Source organism: Lotus japonicus, chromosome 2 (assembly GCF_012489685.1).
Source record: "Lotus japonicus ecotype B-129 chromosome 2, LjGifu_v1.2".
In the NCBI taxonomy this organism is placed as follows: Eukaryota; Viridiplantae; Streptophyta; class Magnoliopsida; order Fabales; family Fabaceae; genus Lotus; species Lotus japonicus.
The window spans coordinates 53,210,252-53,233,295 of NC_080042.1; the positions used below are offsets into that span (position 1 = coordinate 53,210,252).

Sequence of the window (23,044 nt, forward strand, 5' to 3'; positions counted from 1 at the left end):
CATCTTTGGTGGTGGCAGTGACAATGGTTGTGATGAGGGCCGACAACAACAACTACAATGGTAGTGATAAAACAGAAAGTCAAAACAAATATGTTTTCTAAATTCTAAAAATTTGAAAATGAAGACTATTTTTGGAAATTAAAATAGAAAATGAAAACAAAATATGCACTTAACATAGAACATAAGCCATAACTCATAAATCAAATGCTCATTAAAAATTATTAAAAACAGTCTTAAATGAGTTCTTTTGTCCCTAATGTTTATGTCATATTTGGACTATCATCTAATACTTATCCGTCTGATCTCAATTCTAAATTCTTACAAATAGATTTGTTTGATTTTGATCTCCGATTTATAATATCACACTTTTTATTGGTGATATGATAAATAAAGAATCAACATGTAACGTTGTGAATTGTGATACTATACAATGGGACTAAAGCTAAAGTTTTTTCTAAAATCAGTGACCAAAATCACAATAAACAAATATCAGGGACCAAAACAAATTATTATAAGCCTTAACATTTAACAAAATCTTCCTAATCCCTCTTTTCTTCATTCCTTTCACTCTCACTCTCACAATCCTGGTGATGCCGTCTCACACTTCAATCGCTTACTCCGAATGTGTCCTACTACCCCTTCCATCGTTGAATTTAACAAGATTTTAACTTCCCTTGTTAAGACCAAGAAGCATTACTCCACCGCTATCTCGCTTTCTCACCAGATGGAGTTCACTGGAATCAAGCCAAGCCTTGTTACTATGAACATCTTGATCAATTGCTACTGCCACCTAGGTCAAATCAATTCCGCTTTTTCTGTACTCGCCAGAATTCTCAAGAGTGGTTATCAGCCTGATACCATCACCTTCAATACTCTCATCAAAGGTCTCTGTCTTCACGGCAAGGTCCCCAAAGCACTGCAATTTCATGATGACGTGCTGGCAAAGGGATTTCTGTTGAATCAAGTCAGTTACGCGACCTTGATCAATGGGCTATGTAAAATTGGGGAAACAAGAGCTGCTTTGGAGTTGCTTAGGCGGATTCAAGGGCGAGGGATTCAACCTAATGTGGTAATGTACAACACCATCATTGATAGCCTGTGTAAAGATAAACTTGTAAGTCATGCTTGCAATTTATATTCTGAAATGCTTGCAAAGAGAATTCCTCCTGATATTTTCACTTACAATGCTTTAATATATGGCTTTTGCATTGTTGGTCAATTGAAACAAGCAATTGGGTTGCTAGATGAAATGGGATTGAAAAACATAGACCCAGATGTGTATACTTATAATATATTGGTCGATGCTTTAGGTAAGGAAGGGAAGGTGAGAGAAGCTAAGAACATGTTAGCTGTGATGATGAAACAGGGTGTGAAACCTAATGTTGTTACTTATAATTCTTTGATGGATGGGTATTGCTTAGTTAATGAAGTAAGCAAGGCCAAATATATATTCTGCGAAATGGCTCAACGAGGAGAGACTCCAGATGTTCATAGCTACAATATCATAATCAACGGACTATGTAAGATTAAAATGGTTGATGAAGCCTTGAATCTCCTTGCAGAAATGGATTACAAAAAGGTTGTTCCTGATACAGTTACCTACAATTCTCTTATTGATGGTTTATGCAAAACAGAGAGAGTCTCTCATGCTTGGGAGCTCATGGATGAGATGCATGTTAAAGGTCAACCAGCTAATATAATCATTTTTTTATGTCAGGACATTATAATAAAAGTATACTTTTCACATCGGTTAGGAAAATTTATTAACATAAAAAGAGATCTTGAGAACACACTCTCTCAAGTGAGTTAAACATCCAAGGTCCCAGCAAAAAAGAAAACATAATAGCCTAAAAGAACTAGAACAATTCATTGAAGTTTGCAATCAATTACCACAGAGCGAGCATCCTTTGTAATTGCTCTGATATCTTCCTTCCCAGTCCAAACCCTAGGTAGTGAATCATTGTCATGATTGAATATTGTGGATAATCTGAAATTGATTACAGAAGCCGGTAAGCCACCAAATCAATCTGAAAGCTGAATAACATCAAATAGGAATAGAGCAATTTCTTTCATCATAAAAGCAAGGGAAAGTGCCAAGTACAACAAAGGGTGTCCCCCAAAACAAACAAATGGAAACAAATAACAACCAAGCCTTATCTTGTTTGATTGGATCAGTTACATGGACCAAATAGATGAATATAGACATCTTTAAAATGATGTTACCTATCCTTCATGCGAATAAGAATCTTTCCAGCTTCTTCTCTTGCTTTATTTTCCACCACTTTTCTTCCATGGTCTCTTAGGCTTTGTTGCATTCTTTCAATTGTTTCTTCATCAAGCTCAAAACCAGCAATGGAAGTTGAAAATTCTGATACAACAGCTTCAGTCTCACGTTTAAGAAGTTTTCTGATAGAAAGCCAAGTGTCTTTTCCCCCTGCTTCAAAGAGGGACTCAACAGGCTCAGCCAATGCCTTGACTAGTTGTGTCTGCAAAAGATACTTCTAATTTAGTGGTTGATGGAGATATTGCAGGAATAAATAATATATGACTCAGCTCAACAATTAATCTCCATTTTTGAGACAATATCACCTCAAATCTCTCTTATATCACTGAGGATTAATTTCATATATTGAAATCTGCATGATAATCAATCGATCAGTCACATAATTTTGAGCAGCTTTTCTTTTACCATACTCTGATTTTCCTTTGAAAGCTTTCTTCTTTTTACGATATGGATGATGACGGTCTAAAAATGAATACAAGAAACTAGTTAATTGAAGAAACTCAAAATCAAAATGAATACAACTTTTAAAGAAACTGGTTAGCAATGTGAGCTGTGAATATTAGATAGTACCCTCCAAATATGCAAAGCCAGTCTTTTCCAATCCTCTCCCAAGGTCTCAAAACCCCCCTTCAAATAAATATATAAAAAAACTCTGGACCCCACCCCGAAAACAAAAAAAGGAAGGTATTGAAAATTGCAAGTAGAGCAGCCAATTCAAAATAATGAAGCGCATCGGACATACCTGAGCTTCTCCAGTGGAACTAAAAGGGGAGTGGGCAGATCCAAACTCTGAATTTCTACTTGTCTGAGGTGGACTTGACTGATGGGAATCTTGTTGTGTCCATGGGTAATCAAGAGAGCTAGTGACATGATTAGTAGTTCCAGGCAATCTTTCTAGATCTTCTATGCCATCGTCTGAGTCAATATATATGTCATTCAAATCAAAATTATTCATCTTGATTTGTCCAGCGGTACTGTCTCTGGCTTCTGCGTAAGCTGGAGGAGTGTTTGAAATGCTGGGCTTTATATAAGACATGAGCTGCTGATCAGTAGCCCTAGCATCATGTGCATGCACCACTTCTTGTTGCATTTTATTCATAGATACAGTTTGATGTTGTCTTATATCAGTTGGAGAGCCTTGAGAACCATTGGAGAGTAAAGTTGGCACCATCTCTGACTCCCTAGATGAACCCCCTTCTCTCAACAAATTCTCTGGTTCTCGCAAAATGTTAGACAAGTTATTGCCCCCTTGTTCACCATTCCGACTAGCAAGACTCCTTAGAAGATGAGTCAGTAGATCCTGGTCTGTAGTCTGATCCGATCTGTCAGCTAAAATTCATTAAACATGTCATTATCCATCCCAAAAAACCTCAGTTAAAGAAGAAAGACCAACAGAGAAACAAATACAGGAATTTATCTTAAATGCAATTTCACCAATTGCAGTAATAATTCAAGTATCTCATTGTTATAAAAAAAAGTCTCCTAAGTTCATAACATCCCACAAGATTGACCTAAAATTTTATGATCACCTAAAATGAAATATTGTTATGATCACCTAAAATTTTATTGCATGCCAATTGCTGAAATGCATTTATTGCCCAATGGAGGATGTGTCCTTTGAATTTATCCTTAGAGAAAAATCATGTCTCTCTGCACTGTGTGCTTTTTAAATGGCACTTCATAAATCATTTAGAATATGGCTTTGGGCTTTTGATTGTGATTTGTGAACTTGCTCAAAGAATTGACAGGTTTCCTTAACAAGCATATTAGTTTAAATGATCAAGAGAATTAGTGCTAATTAGATATGAGACTTCATGTTTCTGAATTATTACTTCTTCCCTTTTCTTTTCTACTTGTTTCACCCATGAGGAGATATTCTTTTGGGTTTGGAGGGAGTGCTTGTGGTAGGTGTTGTATAGGGTGTTTGTGATTTTTTATAAAGAGTGAATGAGTCATTACAAGGAGGCAACACAAAGCCAAAAGAAAAAAACTTAGTATAACCCTGATGTAAAAACCCTGATGTGGAATGTATATTTTCTACTGTTTCAGCATCCTCTCTCTCTCACTTACCAATACACACATGGGCATACATTTAACCTAGTCTAATTTTACTGGTTTCCAACACACCATGATCAGTTTTAGGTCTGCAATTTTATTTCAGTTGCACTATTTCTTTGTCCATTAGTTAACTTAGTATAACTAAATCTTTGATACTTATTAGTGTCATCACCAGATGCTTGTGATAAGCACTGATCTTAAGATACACTTAAGCTTGTTTGGCACCATTAATACTCATTAACTCAAGCAACACCAGTACTTTTTCAGTTAGATTAATGATTTGAGGATATCCGCTCTGTTAAGAGACCACAAACATGAGTGAAAAAAAAAGAAAAATAGGGTGTTTATCAGTGAACAGAACTAGAGTGATTTGTAGACAAGCATAAACTTAGGTGAACAGAACAACACAACAAACAAGCATAAACTTAGGTGAACAGAACAACACAACAAACAAGCATAAACTTTGTAACATCTCGATTATTCGACATTAGAGTAACTCAGGACAATTGAATTAAAAATTAGAGCAATATCAGTGATTATTCTAAACGTGCCTTCAGTCTTTGATGGAATGTTCATGAAGGCAACAACATTGATTACCTTGATAGTGTCGAAGCAGGAGCGGCGACGAGTCACGGCAGGAGCAGAGTCGATTCAAAGCAGGAACGGAAACTGAACAAGAGCAGGAACGAAACACAAATTGATTACCTTGTCACTTCCTGCAAATGCAAATCAAGCGTACATGTGAGCGAGCTAGAAATTGATTCAGTTTCTGAGAAAAAACAATTTGTTTTCAGAAATTGTAACAAGTTACTTTCAAGACCATTTGGTCCCTTAATTATGAAATTATGTATAACAGTGTATACTTGAGATACAAAACAGACACAATTTTCCCAAGTCAAGCAGATAAGTACAGGATATGTAATTCAGCACTAACTTAAAGCATAGATCATAAGATATTTCAAACTTTAATAATTCAGCACAAAGCTCATTGTCTCTGTGAGACTACTCCATAACCCTAGAATACAACCACAACTACGATTTGATTCCTAGCTCATGATATTGATCAGCTTAACTTTTACATTCCCCATAAATGTAGAACAATTTGAGAAAAAACCCTAATTGATCGAAATGAGAAAACCAGAGCATGAAAATTGAAAATCGTGAATAACACAAAACCAACGGAGGAAACAAGATAACAGAGGAGGAGAAGAAGTAGGAACCTGGTGCGAGCGAACGGAAGAACCAACGGCGCCACCACATAGGAGGAATTGATGTCCCGCTTTAGAAATCTGAAGTGAGTGATGGGTACAGAGAGGAATTGAGTGTCGAACCAGGAACACAAAACGCAGGTGAGTTTAAGCAGGAACCTGGTGCGAGCGAACGGAAGAACCAACGACGCCACCACCAACGGAAGAGTCGAAGAGGTTTAAGATTAGGGGTTTGATGGGTACAGAGAGGAAGAGGAAGGGGACTCCGCCGCCAAGATGGCCAAAACCAACGGCGCCACCACCAACTGAAGAACCAAACGCACAGCGGAAAGAGGGACTGATCGAGGAAGAAAAGACCGAGGAAGAAAGCTTCTTGTTTTTTCGTGAATGACTGTGGAAGAAACCAAAATTAAAGAAAAGAGGGAATTTTCCCAACGGTTGTTATATAACCGATGTGAAAACTAAAGAAAGATGGACTTTTCCCAACGGTTGTAATATAACCGATGTGAAAAGTACTTCATTCAAATTTCAAAAATGCCACCGCATTTAGCTTTCACATCGCTTATTCTAACAACCGTTGTAAATAATGTTTACTAATTACTTTTCACATCAGACATATTCCCAACCGATGTGAAAACTATCATAAAAGTTCACTAAAATTTCAATATTGCCACTGCGTTATCTTTTACATCAGGTAATTGATTAACCGATGTGAAAACCCTGATGTGAAAAGTCTATTTTCTAAATTCTAAAAATTTGAAAATGAAGACTATTTTTGGAAATTAAAATAGAAAATGAAAACAAAATATGCACTTAACATAGAACATAAGCCATAACTCATAAATCAAATGCTCATTAAAAATTATTAAAAACAGTCTTAAATGAGTTCTTTTGTCCCTAATGTTTATGTCATATTTGGACTATCATCTAATACTTATCCGTGTGATCTCAATTCTAAATTCTTACAAATAGATTTGTTTGATTTTGATCTCCGCTTTATAATATCACACTTTTTATTGGTGATATGATAAATAAAGAATCAACATGTAACGTTGTGAATTGTGATACTATACAATGGGACTAAAGCTAAAGTTTTTTCTAAAATCAGTGACCAAAATCACAATAAACAAATATCAGGGACCAAAACAAATTATTATAAGCCTTAACATTTAACAAAATCTTCCTAATCCCTCTTTTCTTCATTCCTTTCACTCTCACTCTCACAATCCTGGTGATGCCGTCTCACACTTCAATCGCTTACTCCGAATGTGTCCTACTACCCCTTCCATCGTTGAATTTAACAAGATTTTAACTTCCCTTGTTAAGACCAAGAAGCATTACTCCACCGCTATCTCGCTTTCTCACCAGATGGAGTTCACTGGAATCAAGCCAAGCCTTGTTACTATGAACATCTTGATCAATTGCTACTGCCACCTAGGTCAAATCAATTCCGCTTTTTCTGTACTCGCTAGAATTCTCAAGAGTGGTTATCTGCCTGATACCATCACCTTCAATACTCTCATCAAAGGTCTCTGTCTTCACGGCAAGGTCCCCAAAGCACTGCAATTTCATGATGACGTGCTGGCAAAGGGATTTCTGTTGAATCAAGTCAGTTACGCGACCTTGATCAATGGGCTATGTAAAATTGGGGAAACAAGAGCTGCTTTGGAGTTGCTTAGGCGGATTCAAGGGCGAGGGATTAAACCTAATGTGGTAATGTACAACACCATCATTGATAGCCTGTGTAAAGATAAACTTGTAAGTCATGCTTGCAATTTATATTCTGAAATGCTTGCAAAGAGAATTCCTCCTGATATTTTCACTTACAATGCTTTAATATATGGCTTTTGCATTGTTGGTCAATTGAAACAAGCAATTGGGTTGCTAGATGAAATGGGATTGAAAAACATAGACCCAGATGTGTATACTTATAATATATTGGTCGATGCTTTAGGTAAGGAAGGGAAGGTGAGAGAAGCTAAGAACATGTTAGCTGTGATGATGAAACAGGGTGTGAAACCTAATGTTGTTACTTATAATTCTTTGATGGATGGGTATTGCTTAGTTAATGAAGTAAGCAAGGCCAAATATATATTCTGCGAAATGGCTCAACGAGGAGAGACTCCAGATGTTCATAGCTACAATATCATAATCAACGGACTATGTAAGATTAAAATGGTTGATGAAGCCTTGAATCTCCTTGCAGAAATGGATTACAAAAAGGTTGTTCCTGATACAGTTACCTACAATTCTCTTATTGATGGTTTATGCAAAACAGAGAGAGTCTCTCATGCTTGGGAGCTCATGGATGAGATGCATGTTAAAGGTCAACCAGCTAATATAATCATTTTTTTATGTCAGGACATTATAATAGTATTTTTCTTCTTCAATTGCAAGAGAGATCATTAAGTTTTTACCCTTTGACTTAGTCATAGTGCCTCTTATGTGATTTTAAATGCATAGTTCCATATTGATACATACAACTGCTATTCTCTCCTTTCTGGGCACATTTTTTGTGTATTTATTTTGCTTCTAGCATTTACTTTAAGCTTGAAGTTGGGCCTTGAAATTGAAAGTTTTTCAAATGAATGATGAATATTTCACAATTTGCCACATTTGACACTTCTACTGTAATCTTACATGTTTCTTTTTGTGATAAGATGTATCTTGCTGCTTATAACATGTAAGAGGAGTTCAACTAAATAAGCTGCTTGTTTTTTTTATAAACTATACCACCACATATATTGGATGAAGAAAGTAAGTGATGTATGGTTTCAGGTATAAAAATTGGAAAGCTGGTAGGGAAAGTTAATCTAGGAGCTTCTTGGGTAACTATTCATTGTGATAGGATCAATAAATTATTTTGATCTACAAGGGTAATGAAACAAGGTGATATAACAATAAAATTTGACGCAAGAGATAGTGTGATTCATTGTTTAGAGCAGTAATTATATTCATGGTTATGTTCTCTCATGGAAGAAAAAGTTTTGATTGGTCCAGAGCAATGAGACCTTTTAACTGATTTGTATGATTGATGAAATCATTTGATGGTCATGATAGCAGTGTCATTCTATATGACATGACCCTGTCTTCATGCAAAGTTAATTTAGATGTAAGAAATTTGGAGTGTTTTTTCCTTTTTCTTTTCTTTTTCGGGGGTGGGGGCTAACCTTTGCAACATAAAAGGTTTTCAAATTCCTGAAACATGTTCTTTATGATCCTACCTGAATACTTTAACTTTTCAATTAGACGCCATGTCATAGATGAGGTACTGTCAAAAGCAAGTTGTGACTTTGATTTATGGCTGCTACTAGTTAAGGCTTGGGTGGCTATTGATATTGTGGGTGGTGGATTTGGCTGACAGAGATGGTAGATGTTAGTTTGGTCACTTCATTGCTTCTCGTTTCTCCTTTGATGTTCCTTTGCTGCTTCTGATTATAGTGGTGACTACTTGCTTGCTTGTTTGTTATTACATTTGTGCTCTTGTTTCTTCTATGGTAAAATTGTTTTAAGGCTCTGTTTTGTGTCTTACTCGTGGTATGGTAATGTCGCTTGATATTTACCTGGCCTTTACTTGTACTGTTTTAGTTTGATATTATGGGTTGTGGCTTTAACTTGAGTTGTGATTGTTAGGTACCAAGACAACAGAAAATGAAATCTTACAGGATGTCTTCGTTAGAGTTAGAGGAGAAGATTTGCCGATTTGATATTGTTGTTGTGACTGTATGGTGTAGCTTGGCCGATTTGATATCGTTTTATGTTGTTGCTGAGACTATTGGAGTTTGAGTTGATACATTGAAGAATGTTCTTTGCACTAAAAAAAAATATTAAGAGGCAATTTAAGCACCTTTGAGACATACTGCATTACTCTTCTTAATGAATGGAAAAATAACAATGGTATGCTAAGAACACTTATACAGCTCTGGTTTTTCGTTCAAATTTAATAGGCATATTGGTTGATGCATTAAGGAAGGAGGGAAATGTCAAAATTGGAAGGAATGTGTTTTCCTTCATCCTGAAGTGAATGAAACCAACAATTGTGGTTTACAATTATCTAATGGATGGACATTGCTTGGTGAATGAAGTAAGCAAGGCTAGGTATATATTTGACACTTTGCCTCAAAATGATTCACTCCAAATGTACGGAGCTATAATATCATTATCCATGGATACTGTAAGATTCAAAAGGTCAATGATGCATTGCGTCTCTTCTACCAATTTCCTTTTAATTACATTATTCCAAAACGTATAATCTACAATACTCTTGTTGACGGTTTATGCAAGTCGGGCCGAATCTCTTTCGCTTACAATATAATTGATGAGATGTATTTTACTTGTCAACCCCCAGATTTGATCTCCTACACTTCCTTAATGCATGCTTTTATGCAAAACGAATATTATTGACAAGTCTCTCGCTCTAATTAATGCAATGAAAGACCAAGGTGTTCTGCTGGATGTTTATGCATATAATGAGCTTATGAACGAATGACCAAATCTGGTAGATTCGTGGATGCAATAGAAATATTTCAGATGCTTCAAACCAAAGGGTATTCTCTAATTGTTCCTTCATACAATACCATGATCCATGCCCTTTGTAAAGAGGATTTGCTCGACGAAGCATTGGGATTATTTTCAGAAATGGAAGTCAGGGATTGCCTTCTCGATGCTATAAAATTCAATATTATTAATCGCACCCTACTAGATAAAGGAGAGAAAGTTAGGGCGGATGAGTTTATTCGCATTATAAATGAGAGATTTGGTATGAATAGGTAAGAGCTTGTTCCAAAACTAGGGCACATGCCAAACATCATTCCGGTTAGCTCTTAGATTTGATTATTGACTTGAACCGTTTAATATTCTATTATGCTCTATTCGATTTCACTATTTTTCTTCTTTTTTGAGTTGAATATAGAAGCCCCTGTTAAATTGTGTAGGTGTAGAGGTTTGGAGTAAATATGAATCTTGTGTTATGATAGAACTTTTTAATGTCAGGACATTATAATAGTTTTTTTCTTCTTCATTTGCAAGAGAGACCATCTAAGTTTTTACTCTTTAACTTAGTCATAGTGCCTCTTATGTGATTTCAAATGCATAGTTTCATATTGATACATACAACTGCTATTCTCTCCTTTCTAGGCACATTTTTTGTGCATTTATTTTACTTCTAGCATTTACTTTAAGCTTGAAGCTGGGCCTTGAAATTGACAGAGTTTCAATGAATGATGAATATTTCACAATTGACCACATTTGACACTTCTACTGTAATCTTACATGTCTCTTTTTGTGATAAGATGTATCTTGTTGCTTATAACATGTAAGAGGAGTTCAACTAAATAAGCTGCTTGTTTTTTTATAAACTATACCACCACATATATTGGATGAAGAAAGTAAGTGATGTATAGTTTCAGGTATGAAATTGGAAAGTTCGTAGGGAAAGTTAATCTAGGAGCATCTTGGGTAACTATTCATTGTGATAGGATCAATAAATTATTTTGATCTACAAGGGTAATGAAATAAGGTGATATAACAATAAAATTTGACCCAAGAGATAGTGTGATTTATTTTTTAGAGCAGTATTTATATTCATGGTTATGTTCTCTCATGGAAGAAAAAAGTTTTGATTGGTCCAGAGCAAGACCTTTTACCTGATTTGTATGAGTGATGAAATCATTTGATGGTCATGATAGTAGTTTCATTCTATATGACATGACCCTGTCTTCATGCAAAGTTAATTTAGATGTAAGAAATTTGGAGTGTTTTTTGTTTTTTTTTTCTTTTTCGGGGGTGGGGGCTAACCTTTGCAACAGAAAAGGTTTTCAAATGTCTGAAACATGTTCTTTATGATCCTACCTGAATATTTTAACTTTTCAAAGCATGCTCCGTAATGTAATTTGGATGTTGATCTTCAATTAGACGTCATGTCATAGATGAGATACTGTCAAAAGGAAGTTGTGACTTTGATCTATGGCTGCTACTAGTTTAGGCTTGGGTGGCTATTGATAGTGTGGGTGGTGGATTTGGCTGACAGAGATGGTAGGTGTTAGTTTGGTCACTTCATTGCTTCCCGTTTCTCCTTTGAAGTTCCTCTGCTGCTTCTGATTATAGTGGTGGCTGCTTGCTTGCTTGTTTGTTATTACATTTGTGCTTTTGTTTCTTCTATGGTAAAATTGTTTTAAGGCTCTGTTTTGTGTCTCACTCGTGGTATGGTAATGTCTCTTGATATTTACCCGGCCTTTACTTCTACTGTTTTAGTTTGATATTATGGGTTGTGGCTTTAACTTGAGTTGTGATTGTTAGGTACCAAGACAACAGAAAAGGAAATCTTACAGGATGTCTTCGTTAGAGTTAGAAGAGAAGATTGGCCGATTTGATATTGTTGTTATGACTGTATGGTGTAGCTTGGCCGATTTGATATCGTTTTATGCTGTTGCTGAGACTACTGAAGTTTGAGTTGATACATTGAAGAATGTTATTTGCACTAAAAAAAAATATTAAGAGGCAATTTTAAGCTCCTTTGAGACATACTGCATTGCTCTTCTTAATGAATGGAAACATAACAATGGTATGCTAAGAACACTTATACAGCTCTGGTTTTTCGTTCAAATTTAATAGGAATATAAATGCCTTATGAATAACATTTTTTATCCTCTGTTTTTTATGAATGATAGTTCTTTGCTTTAGAGGAAAAGAAAGCTTTCATACCTGTAGCCTAAAAAAAACCTCTCTTACTTTTTTATATTTGCTCCACCGGAGGACTTCAATGGGCCACCATATGTGCTTAAGTCCGGTAACCTTTTGCAACAGAAAATATTTTCAAATGCTTGAACCATGTTCTTTATGATCCTACCTGAATGTTTTAACTTGTCAAAGTATGCTCCGTAATGTAATTTGGATGTTGATCTTCAATTAGATGCCATGTCATAGATGGGGTACTGTCAAAAACAAGTTGTGACTTTGATCTATGGTTGCTACTGGTTTTGGCTTGGGTGGCAATTGATAATGTGGGTGGTGGATTAGGCTGACAGAGATGGTAGGTGTTGATTTGGTCTCTTCGTTGCTTCCCGTTTCTCCTTTGATGTTCCTCTTCTGCTTCTGATTGTAGTGGTGACTGCTTGCTTGCTTGTTTATTATTATATATGTGCTCTTGTTTCTTAAGTGATGGCTGGGTCTTTAGGGTGTTCTCGAGCAATTAAACGAGTTGAGTGCTATCACAGTAGGCCCCAGTGAGACGCCAGAGCGGATCCTCGATTCAAACCAGCGTATGCAGGCTATCATACTGCAGAGTTTGGAGCAAAGGGCTGATGATGATGATGGCAGTGGCAGTGGAGATGCAATTCATGGTGGAGGTGGCCCTAACAAGAAGAAGAAAGGAAAAGTGTCTGATGTCTCTACCTCCAAGAGTAGTTAGGAGTAGAGACCTAGGATTGATTTCCGGATGAATGTAATATAAGTACAAGTAGTTGTAACTTAGTTTGTGTTTAAGACCAATTAGCCATGTAGCTTGAATTTTAAGTACCTATGTTATGGTGTGTTCTATATGACCTATGGTATGTTAATTAGGATGTGTTTAATTTTGCAATGTTTCTATTTTCTTCTGTTCTGGTTTATGTTTTGCTCTGCCAAGTTACTGTTGTAGGTTTCTTATTTCCCGCACCATTCAGGTGCGTCTTAGATGCACGTTGGAGGTGCGTCTAAGACGCACGTTGAACGTGCGACATAACTCTCACTCATTCAACATGCGTCTGAGGCGTACATACATAGTGCGTCTGAGACGCACGTTGGACGTGCGACTTATTTCAGGATTCCATAAACTTGTAGTGATTTCAGCTTTTTGAATGACAAGACTTGTAGTGTCACGCACATAAGACATGCGTCCCTATCGCTTATTGAGCATGCGGTGTAGACGCGCCCTTAAGGTGCGAGTTATCAGAAACAGAAACAGTAACAGGAGCAGAAACAGAAACAGAAACATAAACATGAAGAAATGCGACATGATACAAAACATCTTTATTATTAATGGTGTTTGATGATACATGATACATGAAAATTTCCTAACATACAAGTACAATGACCACTAAACCTAAGGCCTAAACTTAGTACTTGAAAAATACAAGTACAATGACCCCTATGGGATACAATCAGGAAGATTCCAATCTTCCTCTTCTTCTGGTCGTCTTCCTTGTCTTCTGCTCCTTCTCTTTCTTCCGGTCCGGCCCCTCTTCTGCCATGTTGGGGAATTTAGCAGTGCACCCAACTGAGCCTAGATGTTTCCATCATCACAAACAGACTCCAGATAGCATTCTCTACATGAGCATGGTCTCATTCTATTTAGAAAGTTTGGGTACTTTGAATAACCAAGGATGATCACCCCTACATTAGCAAGTTTGGCACTCTGAATTTGAAATATCACTCTCAAAGTACACAAACTTGCTAATGCTGGGGATAATATCTGCATCACCCCAACCATTGACAACTCTAAACCATAAGAGGTATGAAAAAGAAAGAGTATAAGAGGAAGAAGAGAGAGAATTGTGTGAAAATGAAGAAGGAAGAGACCCTATTTATAGTGCTCAACTAGCATAGGTTGTAACGAAAAACATAGGAATTAATAGATGCAATTAATGGCTTTTACCGGTTGTTGAGTTATGGTCAATGACCGGTGCGTTCTAATCGCACTCTCAAGATGCGTCAATGACGCACGCTCCAGAAGCGTCACTAATACGAGGCTTGAAGAGCGACAGAGACGCAATTTGAGGGTGCGTTCGAAAGAGGTAATTTCAAATTTCACAAATTTCCTTCGGTCTGAATAGATTTTGGGGGGGGGGGGAGGGGTCTGAATAATAATTCCCCAAATTTTATGGAAGTAGTTATAATTTAGATATGATAGTTATTTTAGTAGACCTCATACTCCTAGGGAAAATTCTTCTGTTTGTAATTTTATTGCTACAGACTTTTATATGGGAAATAAAGTTGTAAGACCCAAGTTTTAAGCTTAGAATAAGTGGAAGAGATTTCCATTTACGATTAGGTTTGACGTATCGTGAAGGGAAAACCTGAACGAGAGTTTATCGAATGGAATAAATTTATGAAGGAGGAAGTTCAGGAAAAGTCAAAGGATTGTATCGAAGTCGATTTAAGTTATAGCACGACTAATATTCGTTTTAAAACCTAGGACAAGAACCTTAGGAAATCAAACTGTGTTCCACCCTTGGAACACTGTAGGAATTTAGTCCAAAAATCTTCAGAGAAATGTTAGAACTTCTCTTTTTCCATATATCACAATCGTTTCGAGGCGAAACTCTAGAATCTACGAACGTCCGATTCCAATCATCGGAAGTTTGCCGAAACCAAAACCCTGGTATTTCAAAACCCTAGAATCACCCGACGATGAAGACTTTTTCTATTCAGAGCTTCAAATGAAGATTCTACACGCGTACACCCATTTCTCTCGATGATTTCAATCTTTCTTCAGAAGGAAGTTTTCTATTCCGACATCCGATGCAAAAAGCAACTTATCGGGTAAAATAGTTTTACACCGACTTTGCATTAGTTACCAAAAATACAAGGAAAACTTTTCTTAGTTTTGGATTTATGTCGCCAAAACCTATCTTAGAATTCATGGAGAATGAAGCCAGAAAAATCAGATTCGCGAAACTTTCATTTTTCCGCGTTTTGCCAACCTCAATATATAGCATTAAAAACAAGCCTCGAAAACCAAAAATCATACCGATATTTCTTTGAAGAATTAGAAGATTCAGCGGGGAGAATATCGTGTCTAGAATACCTTGGAATCAGTAGGAAGAATCGGAAATCACTCTCATATTTTTATCTTAACTCTATGAGCTAAATCCTCCGATATCTAAACAAATCTGTACCGGTTTACAAAATATCTTCTCAAAAATATCTTCACAAAATATATTCTCAAAATATCTTTGATAAATATCTATCCATCCGTATCCAATCTTTACAAAATATCTTCCATTTCATTCCCTATATATATATGTTGAAGCTTGAAACAAAAACCTCACAAAACAAAAAAACTCACCCATTTTCTCTCTTGAAGCCGCGAGTTTGCTAGGAGGAGGAGGAGAAGAGATTTTGTTCATTTCTTGCTGGATCGTCGATTAAACAGTTGCTACTTCAAGGTTTCGAGGTATAGTCGCTTTTCCTTACCTCTGATCGTTTTTTTTCATAGCTTTTCTCTATGTCCTTCTGTGCTCATAGTTTTGAGGTTTTTGCAAAACTATCTTGAATACTTCATTTTTGATTCTAAACATCTTCCTTACGTGCCCAAGAGCACTTCTGTCGGATTAGTTTTTCCGTTATGTCGCCGGAACTCCGCCGGAATCAATTTCTGCTTAAAATACCCATTTTTAAGCAAAGTCTCAACCTTTGGGCTGAAAACTATCGCCTTAGCTTAGTGCTAGTAGGATTAGTCGTCATAATCGTCGTTAGTATCAACCTCATCTAATTTGTTTTTCGAAACTCTGATTTTGAAATTCTGAGCTGAAAATAATGACCAAAATACCCCTGCGACAGTTTTCGATTCGATATTTTTTCTGAGAGTTTCCTTGGCCTAGATATCGCCTAAGAATACCTACGAATCGATTTAGATCGAAGAAAAAGTTCGGAAACCCTATTTTACATAGTGGCCGAAACCTATTGCTTAGAGTACCGTGTCCAAAAATAATTTTTGGGTCTCTATGACCTGAGCCATTGCGTAGCTCTTCCGATTGTCGAAATTTTGGCGCTGGTTTCGTGTCATTCCGAGTTCTGTAGCTCGAGTTATGCTCGTTTTAGCGAACGAGGTTATGTCGTCTATTCATGCTTAAAAATTGTACTTGGAGCAGGAAAAGAGGATTGTGAAGGAGCCTTGCTTGAACACACTGGACGAGTTCGAGGTTAGGGCAACTTACTTACTAGCTATTTGTATTGTAGGCGTCGATAACTTCGACTTGAGTATTGCTTGATATTGAATATTGCTTGGATATTGTTTATCGCTTTGAATTGGAAAATGTTTTCTGGAGGCTTCGGCCGGGTGAACTTATATGAGACGTGTGTCTCCGTTTTCTGAGAGGCTTCGGCCGTTTACTGGTTTCTGTCTTATCGCTTTCTAGTGGATATGACAAGGTTATGTTTACAGCACTGCCATATTGATTCATCGCTCGATAGAGCTTGATGTATTTGCGTTATGATTAAATTGTGCTGACTATATTCGTGTATTTTGATACCACTTTTGGGAGTGTAGAATACACTTACCTTCGTCATGACAAGGACGGGTTTGTTTTGGGAACGTTTGTTAGGTCGGACCAAGGTTCGAACCTTCATTGTTTTAGGGGATCTAGTGTTTTCTCGGAGAGTTGTTTGGGTTTGATGGGAACTTTGAACTTATAGAGTTTTGGACCGAAAATAATCATAATATGTTTTATGTAAATAAATCCATAATATACTTACTAAGAATATAATGTTTTTAATTAATGACGATGATTCAACAGAAAAGACTTAGGAATGAAAGTGAGTTTGGAAAACGGGAATGGGTCGGTGATCCTAGCTTTGGGAACTTTATTTTGAAAGGTGTTGGAAATGAAAACTGAACTTTGGAATTAATGACATAATGGATTAACTCACGATGGAACACTTTACCTAATAAAAGAAATATTGTTTTAAGGGAACTCATTTTTATGGAAAAGAATTTGAAGACGGGCTTTAGCCAAGGGTCTGGGCATTAGTAAGGTACCTAGTAGAGTACACTTGGCACAACAGGTAGTGACGGTCAGCCGTGTAGGGTTGTATCGTGCCTGTTGATGTCTGGCGTAGCAAGCAGAATGGTTAAACCCGTAGGGTCACAACCGACTTGACTATAGCCTAGGGTTCTCGTTGTAGAAGCCTTTGGTCAATGAACCAATTTTACCTGTGAGGACGAATCGTTGTTTAGCTAACCATATTTCACCCATGCATACACGCGATGAAGTGCCAAGTGGAGTACTTCGGTATAGCAGGAAGCAACGATCAGCCGTGTAGAGTTGAATCGGTCCTGATTATACCTGGCACAATAGGAGGTAACGATCATCCATGTAGAGTTGTATCGTGCCTGTTGATGTCCGGCATAGCAAGCAGAAATGGTCGAACCATGTAGAGTTTGTACCGTCTTGACTATAGCCAAAGGTGATAAGTGACGCCCGAGCAGAAATAGTTAAACATGAGGCCAGTGTTACGACCGTCTCGAGGTGCCCAGCCTTTAAGTGGCAATACCATTGGTTTGTCCCGTCGCCAAGCAGAGTGACGTTATTCGGGTTTGTGTCAGCATATTCTGCATTGGCATACCATGCATTTAACTATATTCGTTGATATATTGCTTATCGAGTTTTCGAGATATAACTTATTGAACTGTTGAGATATTGAATATTGAATTTAGAAATCTGATAACATGTTATGTATATACCTTAGGGTAGACGATACATAACTTATATGGATATATACAACCTATATATATATACCCCTTTATTCATCACATGTTGCTTGTATTATCTATTATATTCTGTGAGTTGACCCTAGCGCCTTGGCTTTCTGTGTATGGTTGTGTTTGGGCGGTCGGCCTGCTGCCAGACGTCCAACAGCTGATTCAAGATGGATCGTCGTTCGGGGAGGATCCGGAGCGCAATGACTATTACTGAGCCTTTGACGTGGACCCGGACTTCATGCATGATCGGATGAGGGTCGATGTTAGGAGTGTATTATATGGGGGGATTGTTTTCACAGCTCTGATTGTCATTTCCCGTTTTGGGGCTGACTTATCTCCTTGAAAACTGTATTCATAAAACTCATGGCTCTGACCATGGGATGCACTTATTCGCCTGCGGGCACTATCCCCAATTACTTTATGTTTATTATCTTTGGGTTGAGTCTTCATTATGTTAAGTCTTCTATTTGAAAAGAAAACGAAAAAAAATATTTACGCATTTTCCGCACTATTGATTTAAAGTCACTAAAGTGACACCACCGAAATCGGGGTGTTACAAAAGTTATGTATAAAAAAAAAAGAGATGAGATTAATTTTTATGCACCGACAGTGTAAATAAGTTTTACACCATCATTCAATCATATTCTTCCATTTTGTTAGCTCACAATTAATTTTGAATTTAAGAATATCTAAAAATAGGAAATGGAAGGTTGTGATTGAATGATGGTATAAAATTTTTACACCGTCGGTGCATAGAAATTAATCTCTAAAAAAAATGGGAAATAAGTTGGGCTGATGGCATTATGGCATATTCTCGGATTGACTTATTCAGTTTGGTTACCAATAGAAAAGTATAAAACCAATAACATATCTCGAGACACATTTTCTTCACAAAAAGGGAACAAGAGTTTAGAGCCAAGCCTATTTTTTTTATAAGCACGAATATATATTGAAATGAAGTATAAGGGTAATTCAACCCAATACAATAGAGATATAAAGAAGAAAAGAGTGAGATGGTAACATTATCCCATCACTTCTTGGAGGAAGAATTTTAGAAAAAAATCTCTTTAAAACCTTATTAGGAAAAACTCATTCGGAAAAACCTAGGGAAGGAAAAAGAGGATAAATTTCTAAAATCGGAAAAAACCACTAAGAAAAGTTACAAATAAACCAAGAAAGACAAATGCCAAATTCTACCACTCCACCACCAAGCCAGATCAGATCTGTCCGCAAGTAGAATCACCAAAAGCAAGCACCAGAAAACATTGAAATGAGTATACTTCCACACAACCGGATGGAAAATCTGCACCAAAAGGACTCCGCTACCCCTTTCAGTCAAACCGTAGCAGAAACAAAACACCATCAAGTCAATTAATCCCCAAAAACTTCAACACCACTCCCATAGACCACTCAAGCCTCATTAAAATCTTACTAGGAAAAACTCCCTTGAGAAAACCTAGTAAGGAAAAAGAGTAACCAAGAGCTAAAACCTAGACGAAGCACTAATTGATAGTTACTGTATTATCTTTCGATGACAAAGTTACTCCCTCTGTTTCATAATAACTGTCCACTTAGAGAGAAAAAGTTTGTTTCACTATAATTGTCGACTTAGAATTCTAATGAAGCATTAATTGATGTTTACATAGATTGCCCCTATGAGAAGAATAAATGAGGAGAGATAAAAGTACAATGTAAAGGGTAAAATACGGAAACAAATGATATGTTTTAAAAAGTTAACGATATTAATTACATTTTTTTATGTGTGCATCTTCTGTTTCGGGACACTTATTTTGAAACGGAGGAAGTACATAAAAGTCAATAAATGTCAGCAAAATAATTTGAAGTTGAGAACCAACAAGTTTCAGCTGATTTTTCTTATATACAATATATTTTGTATGTTAAAATGCAGCAATTTTTTTGTCAATAACCAGTTTCCCCCACTAATCAGATGGAGGACCATTACAAAACAACAACAAAGCTATATCCCACTAAGTGAGATCGGCTATATGAATCACCCAATGTCTGTCGTGTTTGATCCATATTAAAGATACTGGTTAGTTTTAGTTGGCTGCCAAAGGCCTAACGCACCATTTCTCCTTCACCTGGGCTTAGCAATGGCTATGAAAGCATATACAGTCTGTCTTCCTTAACCAAACTGGATTTTAACCATAACCACTTTCTAGAAGTAGTTTAGTTCTTAAAACCAAATCCTAAATACTGGTTATGAAATGGATATGGTTTAGTTATTACCATGAACACCCCTATATAGAGCGTTTGCAGGATAATTACAATTTATGATAAACTAAGAACTGGAAATAAAATATCTTACAGTTCAATATTCACTGCTGTAACCGAAAATGGGCAAGAGCTGATTTCCCATCGAGTCCTTTGTTATCATAGTAAGCAATGAAATCTTTCAGCAATGTTTCCCTATAAACTGGGGGGTTCTCTTCTGACAATAATTCCTTGATGAGGCCATACATTCTTGTTGTTGGATACAGATGGAGAGTGAAAAAGCATGCCACTGATACTCTAGGCCCTCTATGGTTTGCAAGAACACGGTGCTCCACGCTTTTGAATCTGTCATTGGATATTAGCTGCAACATTGCAGCATAAAATCAACTTTCAGCCTAATATTTCTTCATACCAATAACTAAATCCACACAAATGTACATGATAAACCAACAAGAGAAGGCAGAATCAACTTTAGTACTGCAAATTATGTTGACAGACAATATATATCATTGCCATGTAACCCCTTTGAGCCTTATTTCCTAATCCTAGCAATAGCATAATATTGATTCTTAGGAAAAACAAAAATAAAATTATGATGTAATATGCTCAAAATTTTGATTTACTAAGTTGAGGGTCTTAGAGGACAATCATATGCTTAATGCTGAATATTTACTACTGAACTTGGTTAAAAAGATTGAAAGATGTAGTTTGAATATTTAAAGAACTTTTAATTAGACAATATAATATAATGCAATTTAACTAACATCTATAGTGTTCCCTCTTGAGATTTACAATAATCAAAGAATCAACTCCAGCAATGTGGTATGGTGTGCTCAATTAAAGAAAGAAATGGAAAACTTTCTACTTGTCACACATGCAAATCATATTGGACTTCATTAGGGTGCAAATGTAATGCATTTTCTTAACCATCTTTATTTTTTACTCTTCTTCTTTTTCCCTTTGAATTAGATCACACACAGCTACAACATTTTAGAAAGATGAGCATTTCTAGTACCAAACTTTTTAACTAGTAAAAATGGGGGAAAAGAATGGACATACTTGTAGCCGATCTCCAATGTTCACTACTAGAGCTCCAGGAACAGGAGGAACATCAACCCACTGCCCATAGCTCAAAACTTGGAGCCCACCAATGTGATCTTGAAGCAGAATCGTAAGGAAATCAGGATCACAATGTCTGGTAGTGCCCATAGTCAGTTCAGGTTCAGGACATGTTGGATAATAGTGACTAAGAATTGTGTGGCCTTTTGCACAATCCATCCTTTCAAGATGCTCAGGCTTGAGTCCTAGTGCTTCTGACAATAATTCAAACAAAAGCTTCCCCAATGCCTGAACTTCCCTAGAGTATTCCACTGTTACATCCCTACAAATTACAATGAAATTATAAGGTAGCAAAATATTTTCTTTACAATGAATTCATATTTGATAACAAAGAAATTTCAATGATTCACATGAACATGAAAGTTTTCAATGTAGCTTCAAAATTTACCTGCATACAGCAGGCAATTCTTGTGGATCAAGAGGTTCAGGACCCATCACACAGAACAGTGTATCCCTCCAGTTAGCATGTTTTGATTGATACAAATCAAAGTTGCTCACATACTTCACCTTCTTCATCAGCTCCCTAGTGTAATACTCAGCCTTCAACTCTTGTGGCAGCTCGTGGAACTCACGCGCCGCCGCAACCATCTCCTCCAACAGTTTTACTGGTATTCCATGATTCACCACCTGGAAAAACCCTACCGTTTCCGCCGCATCCCGGACTCCGGCGATAACGTCAGCGCGTTGTCGAGCGACGCCTTCGAGGTTGATCAGGGGGATCCTGAACTGGATCTGCGGTGGCTCGCCGGCGGCGGTGAGGTCCTCTGGCGGCATGATGAAAATTCGCGGGAGTCTGGTGATGTCGGAGTCAACTAGACCCTTGACGCCAGCTTTGGAGTCATCGAAGGACTTGAGTTCCGGCAAACGGTCGTCGGTTGTGGAACTTCCGGTGAGAGATTTACCGGCTCCGGCGACATCCATTGCAAAGTACTAGAAGCTTAGCTTTCTAAATCTAAATTCAAATGCAACCTTATCTTCTTTGTATTTTATGTAGGTGGGTTGATAAAGATTGTCTCAATTGTAAAAAAAAAAAGTTACAATGATGTCTCTTGAGTTTCATCACCTCACCATTGATTTTTGTGTGTTTAGTAACTGATTTTTACTGTATGTGTTGTGTAAATAAATCGACCTAGTAGCTTTCTATACACAATTGGATCAACAAGAGCATCAATCAGCCTGAGTTTTCTGAAATTTGGAATTAGAATCCATTGGATCAACAAGAGAAACTCTTAGTAAACAATGAAAAATCTGCAATAGATTGCTTGTAACCTGAATCAAGTAGGACACTAGTTAGCTTAGCATTCCATTGTCTGCAGGAATATTGCTTCAAGCCATATAGTGATTTGGCCAACTTGCTGACCTCTGATTGGAGGAGTTTGCCAAGCCTGGGGGAGGCCTTATGTATACTTCCTATGGTAGATCAACATGAAAGAAGGTAGTATTGACATATAATTGTTCCAGAAACCAACCTTTCGCAGATGCAAGAGCCAGCAAAACTCTGGTTGGAGTAATCTTCTCCACTGGACTTAAGGTTTCTAGGTAAACTAGTCCTTCAGTTTGAGTAGACCCTTTGGCTACCCGACCAGGCTTTGTGCTTTTCAATGGAGCTATCAATATGATTTTTAACCTTAATAACCCACTTGCAACCTATAGCTTGTTTTCCAGGGGGTAGTGTTGTTA

At 37.0% G+C, this 23,044-nt stretch overlaps 3 protein-coding genes across 4 annotated transcripts; 1 reads left to right on the forward strand and 2 right to left on the reverse strand.

The window, feature by feature from the left end:
- Nucleotides 1-403: 403 nt before the first annotated feature.
- Nucleotides 404-3,613, reverse strand: LOC130738325 (protein ROOT HAIR DEFECTIVE 3 homolog 2-like). Of its 2 annotated transcripts, XM_057590295.1 has the most exons (5): nt 3,027-3,613; nt 2,690-2,746; nt 2,224-2,486; nt 1,891-1,987; nt 404-1,096 (listed from the first exon to the last, which is right to left on the reverse strand). In XM_057590295.1, the coding sequence occupies exons 1-5, from the start codon at nt 3,453-3,455 to the stop codon at nt 992-994; spliced, it is 951 nt and encodes a 316-aa protein (XP_057446278.1). In that variant the 5' UTR covers nt 3,456-3,613; the 3' UTR covers nt 404-991. The 2 variants fall into 2 exon arrangements, with proteins under 2 accessions (XP_057446278.1, XP_057446279.1); XM_057590296.1 differs by lacking the exon at nt 2,690-2,746.
- Nucleotides 3,614-6,759: 3,146 nt separating this feature from the next.
- LOC130736626 (pentatricopeptide repeat-containing protein At1g12775, mitochondrial-like) lies at nt 6,760-9,336 on the forward strand (the record flags this gene model as incomplete). Its single annotated transcript, XM_057588435.1, has 4 exons — nt 6,760-6,988; nt 7,079-7,876; nt 9,064-9,092; nt 9,184-9,336. Coding segments are annotated over 4 exons (1,209 nt in total), but the record flags the coding sequence as incomplete, so codon positions are not given.
- Nucleotides 9,337-20,349: 11,013 nt separating this feature from the next.
- LOC130738326 (1-aminocyclopropane-1-carboxylate oxidase homolog 1-like) lies at nt 20,350-22,285 on the reverse strand. Its single transcript, XM_057590297.1, has 3 exons — nt 21,753-22,285; nt 21,305-21,626; nt 20,350-20,607 (listed from the first exon to the last, which is right to left on the reverse strand). The coding sequence occupies exons 1-3, from the start codon at nt 22,283-22,285 to the stop codon at nt 20,350-20,352; spliced, it is 1,113 nt and encodes a 370-aa protein (XP_057446280.1).
- Nucleotides 22,286-23,044: the final 759 nt, after the last annotated feature.